Source organism: Dasypus novemcinctus, chromosome 19, assembly GCF_030445035.2.
Source record: "Dasypus novemcinctus isolate mDasNov1 chromosome 19, mDasNov1.1.hap2, whole genome shotgun sequence".
NCBI lineage: Eukaryota > Metazoa > Chordata > Mammalia > Cingulata > Dasypodidae > Dasypus > Dasypus novemcinctus.
The window spans coordinates 72,312,925-72,330,365 of NC_080691.1; the positions used below are offsets into that span (position 1 = coordinate 72,312,925).

General features: G+C 45.0%; 1 protein-coding gene across 1 annotated transcript in view; it reads left to right on the top strand.

The window, feature by feature from the left end:
• The first annotated feature begins 7,029 nt into the window (after positions 1-7,029).
• The window catches only part of MUC16 (mucin 16, cell surface associated), a 102,587-nt gene continuing 92,175 nt past the window's right edge, over positions 7,030-17,441 (top strand). Inside the window, exons 1-4 of the mRNA XM_012519078.3 lie at positions 7,030-7,120; positions 7,640-10,380; positions 14,065-14,308; positions 14,795-14,923. Of these exons, the coding sequence (XP_012374532.3) occupies positions 7,030-7,120; positions 7,640-10,380; positions 14,065-14,308; positions 14,795-14,923 (3,205 nt within the window). The remainder of the gene's footprint in view (positions 7,121-7,639; positions 10,381-14,064; positions 14,309-14,794; positions 14,924-17,441) is intronic.

Genomic DNA, 17,441 nt, shown 5'->3' on the forward strand with positions numbered 1-17,441 from the left:
CCCAAACCTGAATCTTTTGTTCTTGTTACTGTGGCTTAGATACTCTGAGATCCCAAATAATCCTCCATAAGCATCATTTTGTATTGTGTTGTGCACCTACTATTTACCAGGGCTTTTATCTGTGGTATCTTGATTGAGCCTGAATGAGTGGGAATGGAGATAGCATTAGCTCCCATTTTACAGAAGAAAAAATTGAGTTAAGCCTTTTATTTAAAGTCACACAGCCAGGATTTGAATCCCAGCTTGTGGATGATTCCTAAGCCCCTGTCATTATCCTTTCCTTGGGAAAAGGCCGAGCGTTGACAAGGCTTTCTCCTCTCCTGGCAGTTTCTGGACACAGCGGTACTCTCCAAGGAGATAATCAGTTTTCCCTCTCCACCCCTCCAAGCAGGGCTGCCCGAGGGGTTCCAAGATGCAGAGCACAGGAGGCTCATGTGCTCTGAGTGCCCTTCTTGAGTCCCCAGACAGTGGCCATTGCCCCAGCCCTGGGCCCTGGTCAGAGGGGTCTGTGGTGCAGGGAGGGGAATCAGCAAGAGAAAAGGCATTGGTTAGGTGTGTGTGGATGGGTATTTAGAAATAGGGGTGTGTGTGGATGGGTATTTAGAAATAGGGTGGAGGACTTGAGTCTAATCTGCCACAGCCTGAATTTCAGTTTGTCATTTTCCATTTATGACCCATATTTCCCTCCACCCCATGCCAGTCCTCAAGGAAAAAAGGCACCTTTCTTCCTAGTCTCTACGTGGCTCCCTGAAAAAGAGGGGGTGTCTGGCAGGGCAGTCCTGGGAGTTCTTTACACCCAGTTTGTACCATCTGGTTCTCCTAGGCATCTATGGGCAGTTTGCATAAGTGAATAAGCCTCCTCCCACTTTGGAAGGGACCAGAAGGCTGGACATGGTGACTCACTCTAGGATGGACCCTCTGGTGACTATAGACATTGTAGTGAGGACAAACCCATTTTATGGATGATGAAATGGGAAGACCAAAGAGAAAGGTCTCGTAGAAACAAGGGTAGAGCTGGACTTTGAACCCAATTTATGTGACTCCAAACAGCACCCTGCATCTCCTTGCCACTATCCAGGTCTGACCTCAAGGAAATAGCAACTTGCTTCTGTGTCTTCCCACTCATTGAAACCTCTCACTCCCACCACAGACTCAGTCAGGTCTCTAAATTTGGCTCTGACTTGTGTCCAGGGGCCCAAGCTCCTCATAGACACAGAAGTGTGGAGGTAAATCCAAGGTCAGAAAGACACATCCTCATAGTGTGGGCAACAGTTCTGGGCCTGGGAGAGGTTTCCTAGGATGTGGTACTTTCTGGGCTAAAACTCTACCCTGGTCCCTCTCCTGTACTCATCTCTTCCCAGCACTTCCTATAGGCAGCCTGTCCCAGTCATTGCACATTGTAGGTATGCAGGAAATATTTACTGCATGCATTAATAAGGTAATCCAATACTTCTGGGGCAGGAAGTAAGGAAGGCCTCTGTCCCCCCAACCCACATTAGATGGAGTTTTCATTTTCTTCCTTCATGCCTGGCACCTAGGGTTGTCCTAAGTCTCCATAGAAGATGGAAAATCCCCCTTCTCTCCTGTCCTAGCAAATGAGGAATCTTCTTTCCCTTATATTAAGGGAAGACCCCTGTCCACTTTCACTTTATCGGAAAGTCTTTACTAAATATTTACTGTACTTGGCAATTCTTCCATTCATTTTCTTGATGAATTTTTATTGAGCACCAACTGTATGCCTGACACTGTTCTGGGCAATGGAGATACAGCTATGAACAAAACAAGATCCTTGCCATCATCAAGCTGATATTTTAGCCTAGGAGACAGGTCACAAACCATAAAAATAATAAGTAAATTGCATAGTCTGTTATAAAGTGATAAGAAGAAAAGACACAGAGCAGGTTAGAGTGGATCGGGGGTGCTGGGGTGTGTGTTGGGCAACGGGTTTCTCTTATCAATAGGGTAAGATCAAGGAAGGTCTCATTGAGGAGGTGATATTTAAGTGAAGATTGAAGGGGATGGAAGTTGTTTATATAGAGCCATGACTAACTTAATTCAGTTAGCTATTGCAACACCCGGATAGGCATATACTATTATATCTCTGCTTTAAAATGAAGTTAAGTAACTTTGGGGAGAACCATGATGAAATCAAGGACGACTCTAGGATTTGAGTTCTTGCCCAGTATGTGTGTGTCTGTATGTGTGAGTTTGTGTGTGAGCATGTATAGTTGAGTTCATGTGTGTGTGCATGCACATATATAAGCGTATGTGTATTTGTGTGTGATCATGTATGGGTGAGTTCATGTGTGCGCACACACATATGTATGCGAGCATGTGTGGGCGTGTTCATGTGCGCATGTGCACATATGTAAGTGTGTGTGTTTGTGTGAGTTTGTGTGTGAGCATGTATGGGTGTGTTCGTGTGTGTGTGTGTGGTATTCCTTTTACTGGTGGGGAGGTTGTCCTCTCTGATTCCTGGAAAAATGTCCTCACTTTCCTGAGGTTTGGAGGAGAGGCTTTAGTTCTTTCCTTCCAGGGCAGGTAGGGCTGAGGGGAGCAGACAGTGCCGAAACTTTCAAAAGGAGCCCCCAGCAGCCCCTGTGGGTGCAGCATGGGCCTGAGAGGCTGGGTGGGGGCAGTGAATATTGCCCATTGCCCAAGGTGCCTTGGCCTCTCCTCAGGGGCCCTCTTGGCATTTTCACTCATGTTCCCCTTCAGTTCTGATCCCTACCTGGGATAGGAAGTCCAGGGCACTTCCCTGGCTGGTCTGTCCACGTCCTGTGTGGAGCTAGGTCTCACCACTGTCAAGGGGGCAGACCCTGCAGCACAAGTGGGCAGCCTGCGTCACTGCTCCCTACCCACTCTGGGACTCTCGTTCCACACTGCCCAGTCTCAGCTGCCTCCACCTGACCCCCTGCCCCTCGTGGAGGTGTGTCCTCTTTGTTCAGCTTTGCTATTCCCCAATACACAGGGGATGAGGGGATCTCTGCTCCTCTCTTGATTCTGATTCAGTTCCTCCCAGTGGCTCTGACCCATGCCCCCTCAGCGGTTCGACCTCTCATTCAGTGTGGGCACACTTAAACTAATAACATCTTCAAGGCAAATGGTTCACATCCACAGGACCAGGGCTAGGACCTGAACAGGCCTTTTGTGGCTCTCCCTTCCTTCTTTCCATCTCTCCCTCTTTAATCACTATTAAATCATGGGTTTAAAATATTTTCGTTTTTATAATCAATTAGTGGCATTCTTTTAATTGTCTTTTTTAAAAAAAGATATATAGATCACAAAAAATGTTACATTAAAAAAACATGAGGTTCCCACATACGCCACCCCCTCACCCCTCCCACATCAACAACCTCTTTCATCATTGTGGCACATTCATTGCATTTGATGAATACATTTTGGATCACTGCTTCACCACATGGATTATAGTTTACATTGTAGTTTAGGCTCTCACCCAGTACATTCAGTGGCTTATGACAGGATATATAATGTTCAGCACCTGTCCCTCCAATATCATTTAGGACAACTCTAAGTCCTGAGAATGCCCCCACATGACATCTCTTCTTCCTTCTCCCCGCCCTCAGCAACTACCATGGCCACTTTCTCCACATCAATGCTACAGTTTCTTCCACTACTAGTCAGAATAGTTCTATAGTAGAATAAAAGTAAGTTCACTCTAATCCATATTTTGTTCCTCCATCCTGTGGACCTTGAGATGGTGATGTCCACTCCACCTCTATATTGAGAGGGGGCTTAGACCACACCAGGAACCTAGAGTGCCTACAACTCCAAGCAGGAGAATCACGTTATTCTTTTTGATGTTCAAAGTATCCCACATTGGTCTTTGAGAGACCCTTCAAACTGGATTCAACCACAAACAGATTCTAAACACTGTGCTTGGTCTGGGGGCAAAGGGGATTGCCAAGATTAATAAGAAATGTCCTCTGATCTTTGGGATTTTACCGACTCTTCTATGTCCTTAACACTATCTCATTACTTTTTGTGCACTTGTTTCCTGGCAGTATTATCTTCTGAAAACATTCTTCTGGTCACAACCCCACCCTGTGCTTTGAATCCTCCTGTGAATTCCCACTGCACTTCAAAAAATATCTTAATTTCTTATGTCAAATGTACTGACCTCCCTCCCTACCCTCCCCCTGATAATCCCCTGAGGTCTGGTCCTTGCCTTCCTGGCTGATCTTACCTCATGCTTCAGTCCTGCTTGTGCAATGCACTCCAGACTTTCTGGCCTCTTTGAAGTTTCTTGGATGAGTCAGGTTTGTTCCAGCCTCTGGGTCTTTGCACAGTTGTTCTTTCCACCAAGAACTTACCTCCCCTGTGATAAGAACCTTCTCAACTGACAGGTACCTCCTTAACTATCACCACCTCCTCGTGAAAGTCCATCCTAATCACCTTACCAAAAATTTTCCTTCTATCCCATTGTTAGAGTATTTCAAAACCATTTTTATTCCCTACAGGACATTTTTATTTATCTCTCAGATTATTTTGTTGTCTGATTTTCCCCATTAGAATGTAGGCATCTTTTTTTTTTTAAGCTTTATTTTATTTATTTCTCTCCCCTTCCCCGCCTTTGTCTGCTCTCTGTGTCCATTTGCTGTGTGTTCTTCTGTGTCCACTTGCATTCTTGTCATGCGGCACTGGGAAACCGTGTTCATTTTTCATTGTTGTTGCATCATCTTGCTGCATCATCTCTCCATGTGTGCAGCACCACTCCTGGGTGGGCTGTGCTTTTCTCATGTGGGGCAGCTCTCTTTGCAGGGTGCACTCCTTGTGCATGGGGCACCGCTGAGCAGGGGACACCCCTGCATGGCATGTCACTCCTTGCTTGTGGCAGCACTGTGCGTGGGCCAGCTAACATGTGGGTCAGGAGGCCCTGGGTATCGAAACCTGGACCCTCCATATGGTAGGCAGATGCTCTATCAGTTGAGCCACAACCACTTCCCAACAGAGGCAAGGACTGGGTCTGTCTTATTCATCATTCTGTCTCCAATATTTCTAACCAAGGGTGGCACATGATAGATGTTCAAGAAATGCTTGATGGTTAAATAAATGGGTGACTGAGAGTACAAAACGAATGAATGAAATGGTGAGTGAATGAGTCTTTATGTAAGAGATTCCTATGGAAAGAATAGAAAGTTCAAAGAAAATGATTTTCCTTTGTGCTGTTTCCTGTTGAGATGACTAAGCCTGGGTCTTTCCTCCATAGAGGTGACTTTGAATGCAGTAACCATTATCAAAGCTCCAGACCAATCAACACCTGGAGCCACCAGACTATCAACACATTACCCTTCATCTCCAGCAACACTCATCAGCTCTGTGGGTAGGTAATAATAAAAGCCAGTAGCAACCAGTGTTTAGTAAACCCTTACCTCCTTAAATGGTACCAACTGATATATGTACATCACTTCATTGGCCCTCAACAATGATCCCATGTTATTATTCCCATTGAACTCATGAGGATACAAGGCTTAGAGGGGTTAAGTAACTTGTCTTGGGTCACACAGGGAGTAGATGGCAGAACTTGGATTTGAATTCAGCTGAGCTCTCTTCCTCCAGGCTCCTTTCATTGTGCATTTTGTTTCATTCTGTGGGAACTCTGTACTTGGCTTGATTTCAGGGAGGGGAAATAAAGGGTCTACAGGAGATGAATTGGATATGAGGTCTGTGTATAGATTCTATCTTTTCGGACTTACTCATGAATATTGACCTCTTTAAGAGTAGGCAGGAGAAAGCCTATTTTTCCCCTTCTCCCTCTGACCCTCCTGGCTGCCCATTTACTTTCTCTCTCCACATCTGCATAGTGTCCTCAATGCAGTTGGTGTCAATGGACCCATCCTGGGTCTAGCTGTCAACTTTGTCATATAAACGGCAGGTTCCCCATTGCTGGGACACAATTCCCCAGATGTTCACAGACAGGGAATCTTAGCTGTTCCCTTGGTGGAACAAGTCCAGAAGGAAAAGAGAGCTTGGGACATAATTTCTTTATGCTGCCCTCCATTCCTTGCCCATGAGTGAGGGATCCCATAAGTCTAGTTCATTCCATATGTTTGGTTGACAAAACTTCATAAGCAGCACAGCAGAGCAGTTATCAGCACTGATGTTGGTGTCAGACAGCCTGGGTTCAAATCCCACCTCTGCTATTTCCTGGTTGACTTGGTCAAGTTTTATAACCTCCTTGAGCTTCTGATATCTAATTTATAATATGGGAATAAATGTCTCTCTGTGATTTAGAATGATAAATTCTAATTAAATTAATGATGTCTCTAAAAGAGAGGACATTTAGCAATGTCTGGAGGCATATTTTTTTTCACTACTGTAGGGGGAGGATACTATTAGCATCTAGTGGGTAGAGATCAGGGATGCTAGTCAACATCCTACAAAGCAACAGCCTTCATAGCAAAGGATTACCTGGCCTCAAATACCTATAGTACTAAAGAAAAAACCCTTACTAGAGTCAACCATTAACATAGCCAGGAACTCAAAGCTATTCATTATCTTATTCCAAGTTCAGAGGTTCTCAGGCAGTGGGGAAATTCCAGTTAGCTTACAAACTCAGCAGATTCTGGTTTTATGACCTCATTATTAAAAGAGGCAATTTCAGCAGCTGTCACAACTAAAACTTTGGAAATGGCAGGGTTAGTTCATGCAGGATGCACATCAACATCCTTGTCTGATCTCCATATATGGATGACTGTTCACAGGGTCCTTCCCCTTGTGGCCCCAATTCAGTCTACACCAACATGTGGGGCAATACATGTAGCTTCTGTTTTCATCCATCTTTGTCTCCTTCAGCTTTTAATGGTGAATTTACAGTCTCTAAATCATTCCCATGGTCCTGCCTAACTTCAAAGATCCCTGAGACCCCAACAAGGACAGAGCTCAGTTCAGATGTCCTGCCTTTCATAGCACTGATTGGCCATCCTACAAATGCTGAGAGGGGGAAAAGTGTCATTGTCCTTCTGGGTTTTCTATCTCCAACCACATTGGGACTAGGGAGCAGCAAGGATGGTGCTGGTCTCAGACATGGCCACCATCAGCCTCAGAGAACAAGCCAGCTCATTGAAACTTTTGACCTCTGATTTGTTAGAGAGTCCAGGTACCATAAGCTCCACCAGAGACTCAAGAATAAGAACTGGCTTATTGTTCCCTGTCAGTTCTACCTTGGTGGGCCCCACAACTCCTGTGTTCATTACTATAGCAGACATCAGTGCAGCTGCTTCTTTATCTTGGGCCCCAACAGAGATCTCAGATCCTAAGGGAGGGACTACCCAGAGTGTTCCTTCACCCCCAACCCAGGCTTCACCTCCATGGGCACAGGGACCACCAGTTCCTCTCTGGTCCTCTTATCCAACCATATGGGGCAGGTGGGAATCATAGATAACTCCCCAGGAGCTGACATTAATGGAATCAGCTCTGTAAGCTCTGATCTTCCTAAGACCCCTGCTCCTACCACTTCAATAGGAACATGGCCCTGCCCAGGAATAACTGAATATTCCACTCAACTGTGGGAAAATATTTCTCCAGAGAGAAGTAATGTAATTGAGAGGATATCACCCTTACCCTCAGCACCCAAATAATGTGACAACCTCTTCTATTCTTTCCCCTGATCCTACAGTGGGTCCTGAGCTCACCACTCCCAGGAGCAGCTACAATGAAGCATCTTCTGTTAGGGAAATTCTCACAGAGACTCTGAACCCAAATGTCATGACTAGCTCAGTCATACTGCAACCCACTTCTCATGCCAGGACCAAGATCAGAGAAGGCAGCAGCAGTGAGAGCACCCTGGGGATCTCACACTTTCCCACAGACCACATATCTCTGGTTAAGGCAACCAGAGATGTCCCACTCTCTACTTCTCCAGCTGAGCCGGTGGCTTCCACTGGCTTGAAAACTCCAGGAGTTTCATCTCCTCTCCCCAAGACAGCAACTAGAGGGACCATAGATATTAAGAAGGTAACCAACCCAGCTCTTTCCATGCAGGAGCCTGGAGTTCACTCTTCCTTTTCTGAGGCTGGCTTTGTAAAAGGTTCCTGGATGAGCACCAGCATCTCTGAATCCACCTCTTCTTCAGCTCTTAGTGATCAAGTCATGGCGAGTCATATACTCCAAAGTCACAGAGTCACAACCAGTTGGACATCAGAGATGCCTGAGACCCCAGCAGGGACAGAGCCCAGCTCAGTTGTCATTTCTTCCACGACTCCGAGGGACCACCCTACAAGTGCCGAGACAGGGAAAAGTGTAACTGTGCCTCTGGGTTTTCCATCTCCAACTTCATCAGAAAATGGGAAAGTGGGGATAATACTGATTCCAGACATATCCATTACCAGCCCTAGAACACACTTCAGCTTACCAGAATCTTTAGCCACTAAACAATCAGAAACTTCTGATACTATCACCATCAACAGAGCTTCAGAAGTGAAAACAAGCTTTTCCTCTTCTGTCACTTTCCCCTCAGGCTACACTAACACCCCTCTGTCAGTAACTGAAACAGATACACCCATCAAGACCATAAGTTTATCTTATATTTCTTCATCCCCTTTATTAGGGAAGCTCAGAACCACAAAGAATCTCTTTGTGACACACTCACCAGACTCCACCAGCAAACGCAGAAGTTTGAACCTCTCTAGGACACTTATTCCAAACACCATAAAGACAACGCCACGGACAAGTCCAGGCAAAGCTAAAGAGACCACTGAATTCCAGCACATGAGCAGGGAAGAGACAAGTCCTAAACTTGAGAAAGGTTCACATCCACCTGTTACCCACCCTCCTGCTACAGACACAGTTCCTGGATTCAGGTCCCAAGAAACTACTTCCATGGTAGGAACTTTTCCCAGAGTAACATCTACAAACACGTTTACCACAAAGGGCACAAGTAGCCCAGCTACTGATCAGTCTTTGGCACCCACTGTGACCTCAACAACAGGAGATGGTAATTCAGGAAGTACTAGGAAGAAGTCTCAACTGTCTGAAGCAAACACAGTGACATCAGGGATATCCAAAAATTTGACCTTATCCAAGAAAAGTGTCCCAATATCCATGGATGCTGACTCACATGCCCCAGAAAGAACAAATCCATTATTTGGGACAGTTTCTGCTGCTCTCCCTGAGACATCATCTGAAGGAATCCCAGATTTTAAGGAGGGAACCAGCCCAGCACCTACTCCACCAAACAATGAACATCTCTTCTCCTCTCCTAAGGCTGGATCTGCCAGAAACATCAGGATAAGCACCAGCATTCCTTGGTTCTCATCTGCTTCAGATCTTAGTGATAAAGTCTCGGGGACCAGCACATTCTCAAACCAGATTGTCACCTCCATCATAACCTCAGGAACCCTGGACACCCCAGAAAAGACAGAGCCCAATTCAGCCATCTCTTTTTCCATGTCACCAAGCAATGCAGAAATGAATGCTGAAAGAGTCCAAAATTCAACTTCCCCTCTAGAGCCACCATCTCCATCAGGGGGAGGAACAACAGGGACTGTTCTCACAGTTAGCACCTCCTCTGAGACTACAGATGTACCCAGCAGCCACACAACCAGGACCTTGGCTTTTGATTGGTCAGGGAGTACAAGCACACTCAGTTTCAACAGTGTTTCAGGAGTGAAAATCTTGTCTTCTCCATCTACCACCTCCTCCCCAGTGAAGAATACCACCCATCTATCCATCACAGGAGAGACCAATCAAACTCTGAATCCATCTGTGCCTCCACCAGGAACAGATGTTACAGGAGATATCAGCTTGGCTGCCACCTTAGGTCTCACTCTAGGTTTCAGCACTTCTGATAGCAGGGCAACAAGTCCAAATGAGATTTCTTCATCCCATCCAGTGAGGGAACTCAGAACCACAGACAACTCTGTAAGGCACGCAATCACCACAGCTGCCCCTGGAAGTGCTGACCTCTCCAGGGCACCCATTTCTAGCACTCCAACAGGAGCATGGTTGACCAGTGCAAGCACTGTTCATTATTTCACTGGACCCCAGCACACAAAGTGGACAGAGACAAATCTTGGAGTAGAAACAGAGAGATCCCCAGGATCAACCAGTATGCCAGTCTCTTTCACCCCTTTCCCCATTATGGAGGTTCTTGGATTCACCACTACAAAGACCAGTTCCATGGAAAGAATGTCTTCTCAAAAAATATCTACAGACACTCTTGCCACTGAAGCCACAAGTGGTCCAACCACTGATCAATTTACTGTTCCTCCTGAGATCTCAACAAGAAGTAGCTTCACAGAGATCACCTGGGGCACAACTCACCTGCCCATGGGAGCTAGAACCTCATCTGAGACATCAACACATTTGACTCTGACCATGAACAGTGTCTCAATATCTACATTGCCAGCTGAAACCAGGGTGGGAGCTGGCTCAAGAGCTCCAGGAAGGACACACCCATCACTTGGGATGGTTTCTTCTACCATCCATGAGACATCATCTAGAGAAACTTCAATTTCCAGGGAGGGAAACAGCCCAGGTCTGACTCCATCAAACACAGGACATCACTTCTCCTTTTCTGAACCTGGATCTATTGGAGATATCAGGATAAGCACCCATGGCCCTCTGTTCTCATCTGCTCTTAGTGATAAACTGTTAGGTACCAGTACAATCTCAGTCCAGAAAGACACTTCCATCATGAATTCAAGGATGCCTGAGACTCTCACAAAGACAGAGCCCAACTCACCTGCTCCATTTTCTACAACACCAAGCAATATAGAGATGAGCACTGAAAAAGTGAGAAGCACAGTTGCCTCTCTGGGACCTCTATATCCATCAGGAAAAGGTCCATCAAGGAGTATCCTCACCCTCATTGTCTCCCCTAATAACACAGGCACATCCAGCATCCATTTAGCCAGAACTATGGCTTCTGAATGGTCAGGGATTCCAGGCACCCTCAGTCTCACCAGCACTTCAGACACAGTAACCACCAGATCTTCTACATCTTCCATCTCTTCCACAGTGGAGTACAATACCTCTCTATCCATAAATGGAAAGGAGGTAAATGAAACTTTGAGTCCATTTGTGCTTTCAAATGATACCACTACTCCCAGAGGAGATACCGTCTTGGCTGCCACTTCTGCCCCTACTCAAGCCTTCCCCATCATGGATATCAGAACAAGGTATTCTGTGGTCCCTTCTGCCCCCCCAATGAGTGAGGGCAGAGCCACAAACAGTGACCTAGTTACAAACCCAACCAGAAGAGCTCTTCCTAGAAGATTTAATCTCTTTAGGACCTCTACTTTAACTTATGTTCCCACCATATCGTTGACCAATACAAGCACAAAAAATTATTCCACTGTACCACACAACACAAGTTGGTCAGAGATGAGCCCCAGCATTGAGAAAGGGTCATCACCATCTTCAACAACTGTGTCAGCCTCAGCCACCCTTTTTCCTGCTGCTGCATTGGTCTCTAGATTCACTCCCCTAAAGACCACCACCATGGAAGGAACTTCTATCAGGGAAATACCAATATCCATTTTCACAACAAAGGCTGGGAAAGGCCCAGTCATTCAATCTTCAGATTCCACTGATATCACAACTGCACAAGGCCACAGCAGTGAAAGGAGGTTGGACACACCCTTCCTTCCCACAACCCTATCTGAGATATCTACACATTTTACCTTGGGAAAGGAAAGTGTCCCAGTCTCCACATACTCATCTGAGTCCGTGGCTGCTGCTGGCTCAAGTGCTCCAGAGGGGACCAGCCAATTGGTTGGAACAGTTTCTGATGCCCTACGTCATTTAACCTTTGGGGAGATTACAGTTTCTGGGGATGGAACCAACAGAGCTCTAACTTCACAAACCACTGCAACTCATTTTTCACCTCCTGAGACTGGCTCTGTTCGAAGCTCCTGGATGAGCACCAGCATCTTGTCCTCATCTCCTTCTGTTACTGCTGCCAAAGTCACAAAAAACAGCAAATTTTCAAGCCAGATAGTCACCACAAGTATAATGGCAGGCACAGCTGAAGGTAGTAAATTGAGTATGATCAGCTTACCTGGGCATATTCCAACAAGTTCTCATATGAGGGAAAATGCCACTATTCCCCAGGGTCTTCCATCTTCAAACCCATCAATAGAGTGGTCATCAGGGAGAGTCCCTACTGTAAACACCTCCCCTGAGAATACAGACACAGCCAGTATCAGCCTTAGAGCACTTGCCAGTTCAGAGAGTCCTAGCACTATGAATGTCACTATGGCTTCAGTAGTGAAAACTGGCTCATATACACCTTTCACTATCCCCATAGGGGAGACCACCACTCCTATACCAATAGTCAGAATGGAAGCTAATAAAATTTCCTACTCTTCTGGGTTCCCACCTGAGACTGGGTCAGCTCCTGGAGAGATGAATATAGGCAGTACTTTGGCCTCCACCACATACTTCACCACTGTAGACCCCAAGGTTACAAGTTCAGCTCAGGTGTCTTCATCAGTTCTAGTCAGGGAACACAGAACCACAGATAGCTATCTGGGAACAAATTTTATCAGCCCAGTTACTCACTCTAGAAGCCCTAAAATCCTAAGGAGTGCTAATTCCACCAACCCAGCCACAATTGCATGGATCAGCACAAACAGAGTTGAGCACTCCACAAAGTCCCATGACACAGATATCGCAGTAAACACTTCTGGAGTTGGGACACAGTCAAGCTCAGCACCAGTCTCTGTACTAGCCTCTACCTCCCCTACTATTGGAACTCACATTTTGGAACTTCCTTCCAATACCAGAGGTGAATCCTTGGCCCTCTCCACCAGTGAGCAGAACACAATCAATTCTTGGTTGACCCTCACTACATCTATCCCCATGGCAACAAAACTGAGTACCAGTTCAACAGAGGAAATGACCTCAACTGACCCTGATGTCTCAAACTCAAGTTCATCCATGACAAGATTTGCTACTTATTTGCCCATGTCCACATCTCATGATGAAGTTTTAAATCTAGGAGGAGGTACCAGTGCTCTCCAAAACTCAGATTCAACCACCTCTGAAAGACTCAGATTTATGGATCCTACTGGGAACTTAACTCCCCTTCCAGTCACAGCTTCCCAACAACTCACCATGGGCCCAGAACCAAGTCCATCTGTCTCATTGATTTACTCATCTTTAGAAACTACAGCCAGAAGTGTCACAGACCCAGGGACTGGAGGTAGCATTGGTATGCCTGTATCTAGATTTCCAGGCCTCCTTAGCACAGAAGCCAGGGAAATTTCATCTTCACTCCCCACCTCTATTTTTCCATCTGCAGAGCCCAGATCCCCCGTGGTACAGGCCACTTTGGTGTTAGTCCCTCAGGCATCCATAAGATCCACACCATCAGAGGCAATGCCAGTAAACTCTATGTCTAATGATAAGACAAGTTTACCTCCAGGGCAGTCTGCGGAGGAGCAGAGTTTTGCTGCCACCCTCAGTTCTGTGGAAATGAGCAGAGGGGTTACTCAGGTCTTGGACCAAGGAGAATTTACACTAGATCTGGGATCAAATTTAATTTCTGAATGGAGTTCATCTGTGTCTTTGACCCCAACCACTGATGGGGCTCCAGCTTTCTCTGAGGAAACTACCCCCAGAAAGCAACATGGCTCCTGGTCAGAGTCATCAGCACTGCAGGGGAAGGCTGGGCCTGGACTTTCTTCTTCAGCCTCTTCTGTGTCCCTTGAGGTGACCACTCCGTTGGTCATATCCCCCACAACAGGGAAACCCACAGGCTTGACTTCATTCTTCCATAGGGTTAGGGAAGTGACAACTGAGGAAGTATCAACTTCCTCTTTGGCACATGAGCTGCTAGGTACAAGATCTCTTCCATCTGTCTCAGGGACAACACTTTCTGTTGGCACTGAGGAAGTCTCAGGGGAAAGTTCAACCATCTTGGGCTCCAGCCCATTTTCTGATGGGGATTTAAGTTCCTCAATTCACACATCCTCCATTATCAGCAATAGCCCTGATTCTTTTGGTGTGCCCAGGAGAACAGGGCCTAGGGACTCTTCCCTGACTCCCACAACTCCAACCTGGATTTCTTCATCAACATTTCTCAATGTTCTGATACAGAAAACCCATACTTCTCCTGAGAATATTCCTTCCTCAGGAAGCCCAAGGGGAAAGCACACCAGGCCAGGAGTGGAGCCTGGCTTGGCCAAAACCCCATCAGAAGAATTCACCTCCTCTGAGGCTGAGAGGGAGCCCCTCTGGACATCCACCTCTCCACTGACAGAGGCCCCAACCAACAGGGGTCAGACTGCTGGGTCAGGGAGCATCTATGCTCCTGATCTTGGAAGCTCATCCCCATTCACAAGTAAGGATGTGCTGTTCCTGCCTTCTTGGAAATTGGTTTATTGCCCTTGGGTGGTCATGGGAGATAGTGAGGAACTTTTCTTTTTTTCATAAGGTCTCTAATTTGTACTACCTCAGGATTATTGCTGAAGAGGGATTTTCAGTTGGTCAGCATGGACATCACAGTTCCCTAAGGGTGATCTCTTAGGTCAGTGTAGAAATTACCTGCTTATATCCATAGTCATCCACATAGTCATGGTTTTTAGTTATTCCTGATGAATACCACATATTTATGTTTAGGTTTCTGAAATATTTTCTCAGATTTACCCATTTTCACTAGGTTTTGGTCATTTTTCCTGATGAGTAGCTGGGGCTAGCCAATTATGATGGGAACCTAAGCTCCCCTTGGTTTCCCTAGTTGAAGATCATTCTCAGAACAAGTGTTGAGAATAAGAGGAGTATCTGGTCTCTGAGCTTTGGGTTAACTGACTTCATCACCTTCTTTCAGCTTTTCACACAGGGACTATTGGGAATGTGGAGACTTTTAACCAGACCTCAAACTTGACAGCAAAAGGACATGGTCCACAGCCAAGTACTGCTCTGGAAACCAGCTCACCTGCCACTAAAATAGGTACAAGTAAGTCCTATTCCTACTTCCTCTCTGTACTTCCAGATGGATCCTTGGTGGTGAAAACTTGTTCATTTGTTGATCATGAGAAAAATGAGTGGTTGTCTTAAGTAAGTATGGCTCCAGGTAGTGGGAGAGTAGCTGTTAATTTGACTACTCTTCTTAGGCTCATGAATTACATGAACAGAATATACTGGTAAGTGTCTCAGTACACATCCAAATAGGCTTTTCCTTGAGGGTTAAGCAATTCCAAAGTTCTCTTAGTTTGTTAATTCATTAATAAGTCAGGTAGACACATTGAATGGGTACTCAATAATGATTTATTGAAAGTTTAAAAGTCAGGAAAAGCCTCTTCCCATGGTTAGAGGGCCTTTGTTATATCAGACTTCTGTCTTGAATGAGCTCTTCCTCAATTTTAAATTTTAAATATTTTTTATGGGTAATTCTGTGCTCAGTGAGAACTTTGTAAGGTAAGCAGCAAGGACTCCTGCTCATAGATTCTTTATACAGAAACTCTCCTACTTTCTCTCTCTGCCCTTAGCTCAAAATTTCTAGGAAGGGTCAATCATTTGTGACAGTTTCCTCTGTCCTTGATCAATGAGCCCACTTAGTCAGCTGGAAATGAAACATTTTCCTCTCTCCCTGACCATGAGCTCAGGTGAAATCACAGCCATGTCTGAAATCACCATGAGCAGAGTGCTAGCTCATCTAACACCAGAACGCCTACGGACACTTGTGACGTCTACCATTGATGAATTTGTCTTCTCAAACCCATCAAAGTCCTTATCACCACAGACCACATTCTTTTCAAGTAGGGTGATCCCAGAGTCCACTTGGACCTTTGACTTACCTGCAGTTGCAGTGTGGGGGCTGAATCTGCCTTTGTGCTCACTCCTAGATATCCTGAGAGCCATTCAAGATTCAGATGCAGCACAACATCTTTCCCACTGTCCAAGCCTTAAAAATATAAGCCCAGGGACAAATATGATGACTTCTGTTATGGCAGCAAGAGCAAGCCCAGTTCAACCCATGGGCCCCACTGAAATCCTTGAGGGACCTGTATCCTTTCCATAGTAAGAAAAGATCTCAGGGCCCCTACTCAAGAACACAAGATCCTAAATATGCTTCTGGGAGCATGCCTCATCCAGATATCATCTGGGACATTGACCTCTCCCACATAAAAATCATCAGCACAGTTCATGTAGCAAGGTCTGGTGCTCTCTCTTTAAGCCTATCCACTGTAGGAGAAACCAGATCTATATGTCATCCAGTTCCTCGAAAACTGTCCCTTTCCTTGGGCCCTCCACAGCAAGACAGTTTGAAACATTGGCCTTTCTTCAGACTTCAGATATGACTCCCTCTCCAATATCTATCCTAAGTGGTCCAGGAAGAGACTTCTGAGAGGATAACCTTTGGATGAACCTCAGTGCAGACCACTGCAGGAAAGAGAATCACAGCTGAAACTCAGATAGTATTGCTTTCCCTGTCAGGAACCCAAACACTCTGGACACCTGCTTCTCCCCCAATAGAAGCCACAGTCACAGGGAGGAGCTCTCTTGAGACATGAGCAATACCTAGTCCAGTTCTTGCCAAGTCCTTTCTTTTTTTTTCAACGAATATATTTTATTGCCATTTCTCAGTTTACAATGCTGTCCATTAAATATCATAAATCACTTCCTAGTCCTTCCCCATCTTTTCTGCTTATATTAGAGTAATACAAAAATTGTGTTTTTAATATTGTTTTTTATTTTACAAATATGAACTCAATTCAAATTGCTTAGAACCCTGAAACGTAAAAAGAAAAAAACTTACGTCTCCCCTAGTCTTGCTGTGCAAAAATAACCACTGCTAACATATTGGCAATCTTCTATTTTTATATACCTGTCTATGCATTGAAAGTAAGAATGCACTGTTCCTTCTTCCTCCAATGTGTTGGTGGTGAACCTGGAAATAAAGTATGTCATTACTTTTGTTAACCTATAACTGATTTTTTAACCTTTCCTTCATTGACAAATGAGGGGGAAAAACACATTAATATTAGTGGTGTAAGTGATTTTGACATCTCAATAGAAATCACAGGCATTTTCATATCAAATTGCAGTTGTTGCAGAATCTTTGAAATGCTCTTTATGCCCATCTTTGAAATTATGGTAGCTATTGGGACTGCCACCAGATCTTATTTAACGCATTAGTAAAAGAAGTGCCTATTTTATTTAACTAATCTCTTTTAAAATTTTGATAAAAATATTTTAATATTGTTCCCTTTGTAATCTGTTTTAAAATTTTATTTTCTATATTATTCTATATTTTATTCTAATTTATTACTTTTATTTCATTTTATGAAGGGATTCCTGTGATTCATAAGCCTGTCAAAGGGGCCTATGGTAAAAGAGGTTAAGAATTCCTGTTCTAAAAAGAATGTTAATTTGTCATTATTTATAAAATGAATAGCTTCCCATCAGCGATCTGGCAGTTTTTCCTGGCATTGCCCACTGTTTTCCCTCTACCATGTCCTGTTAGAAGATTT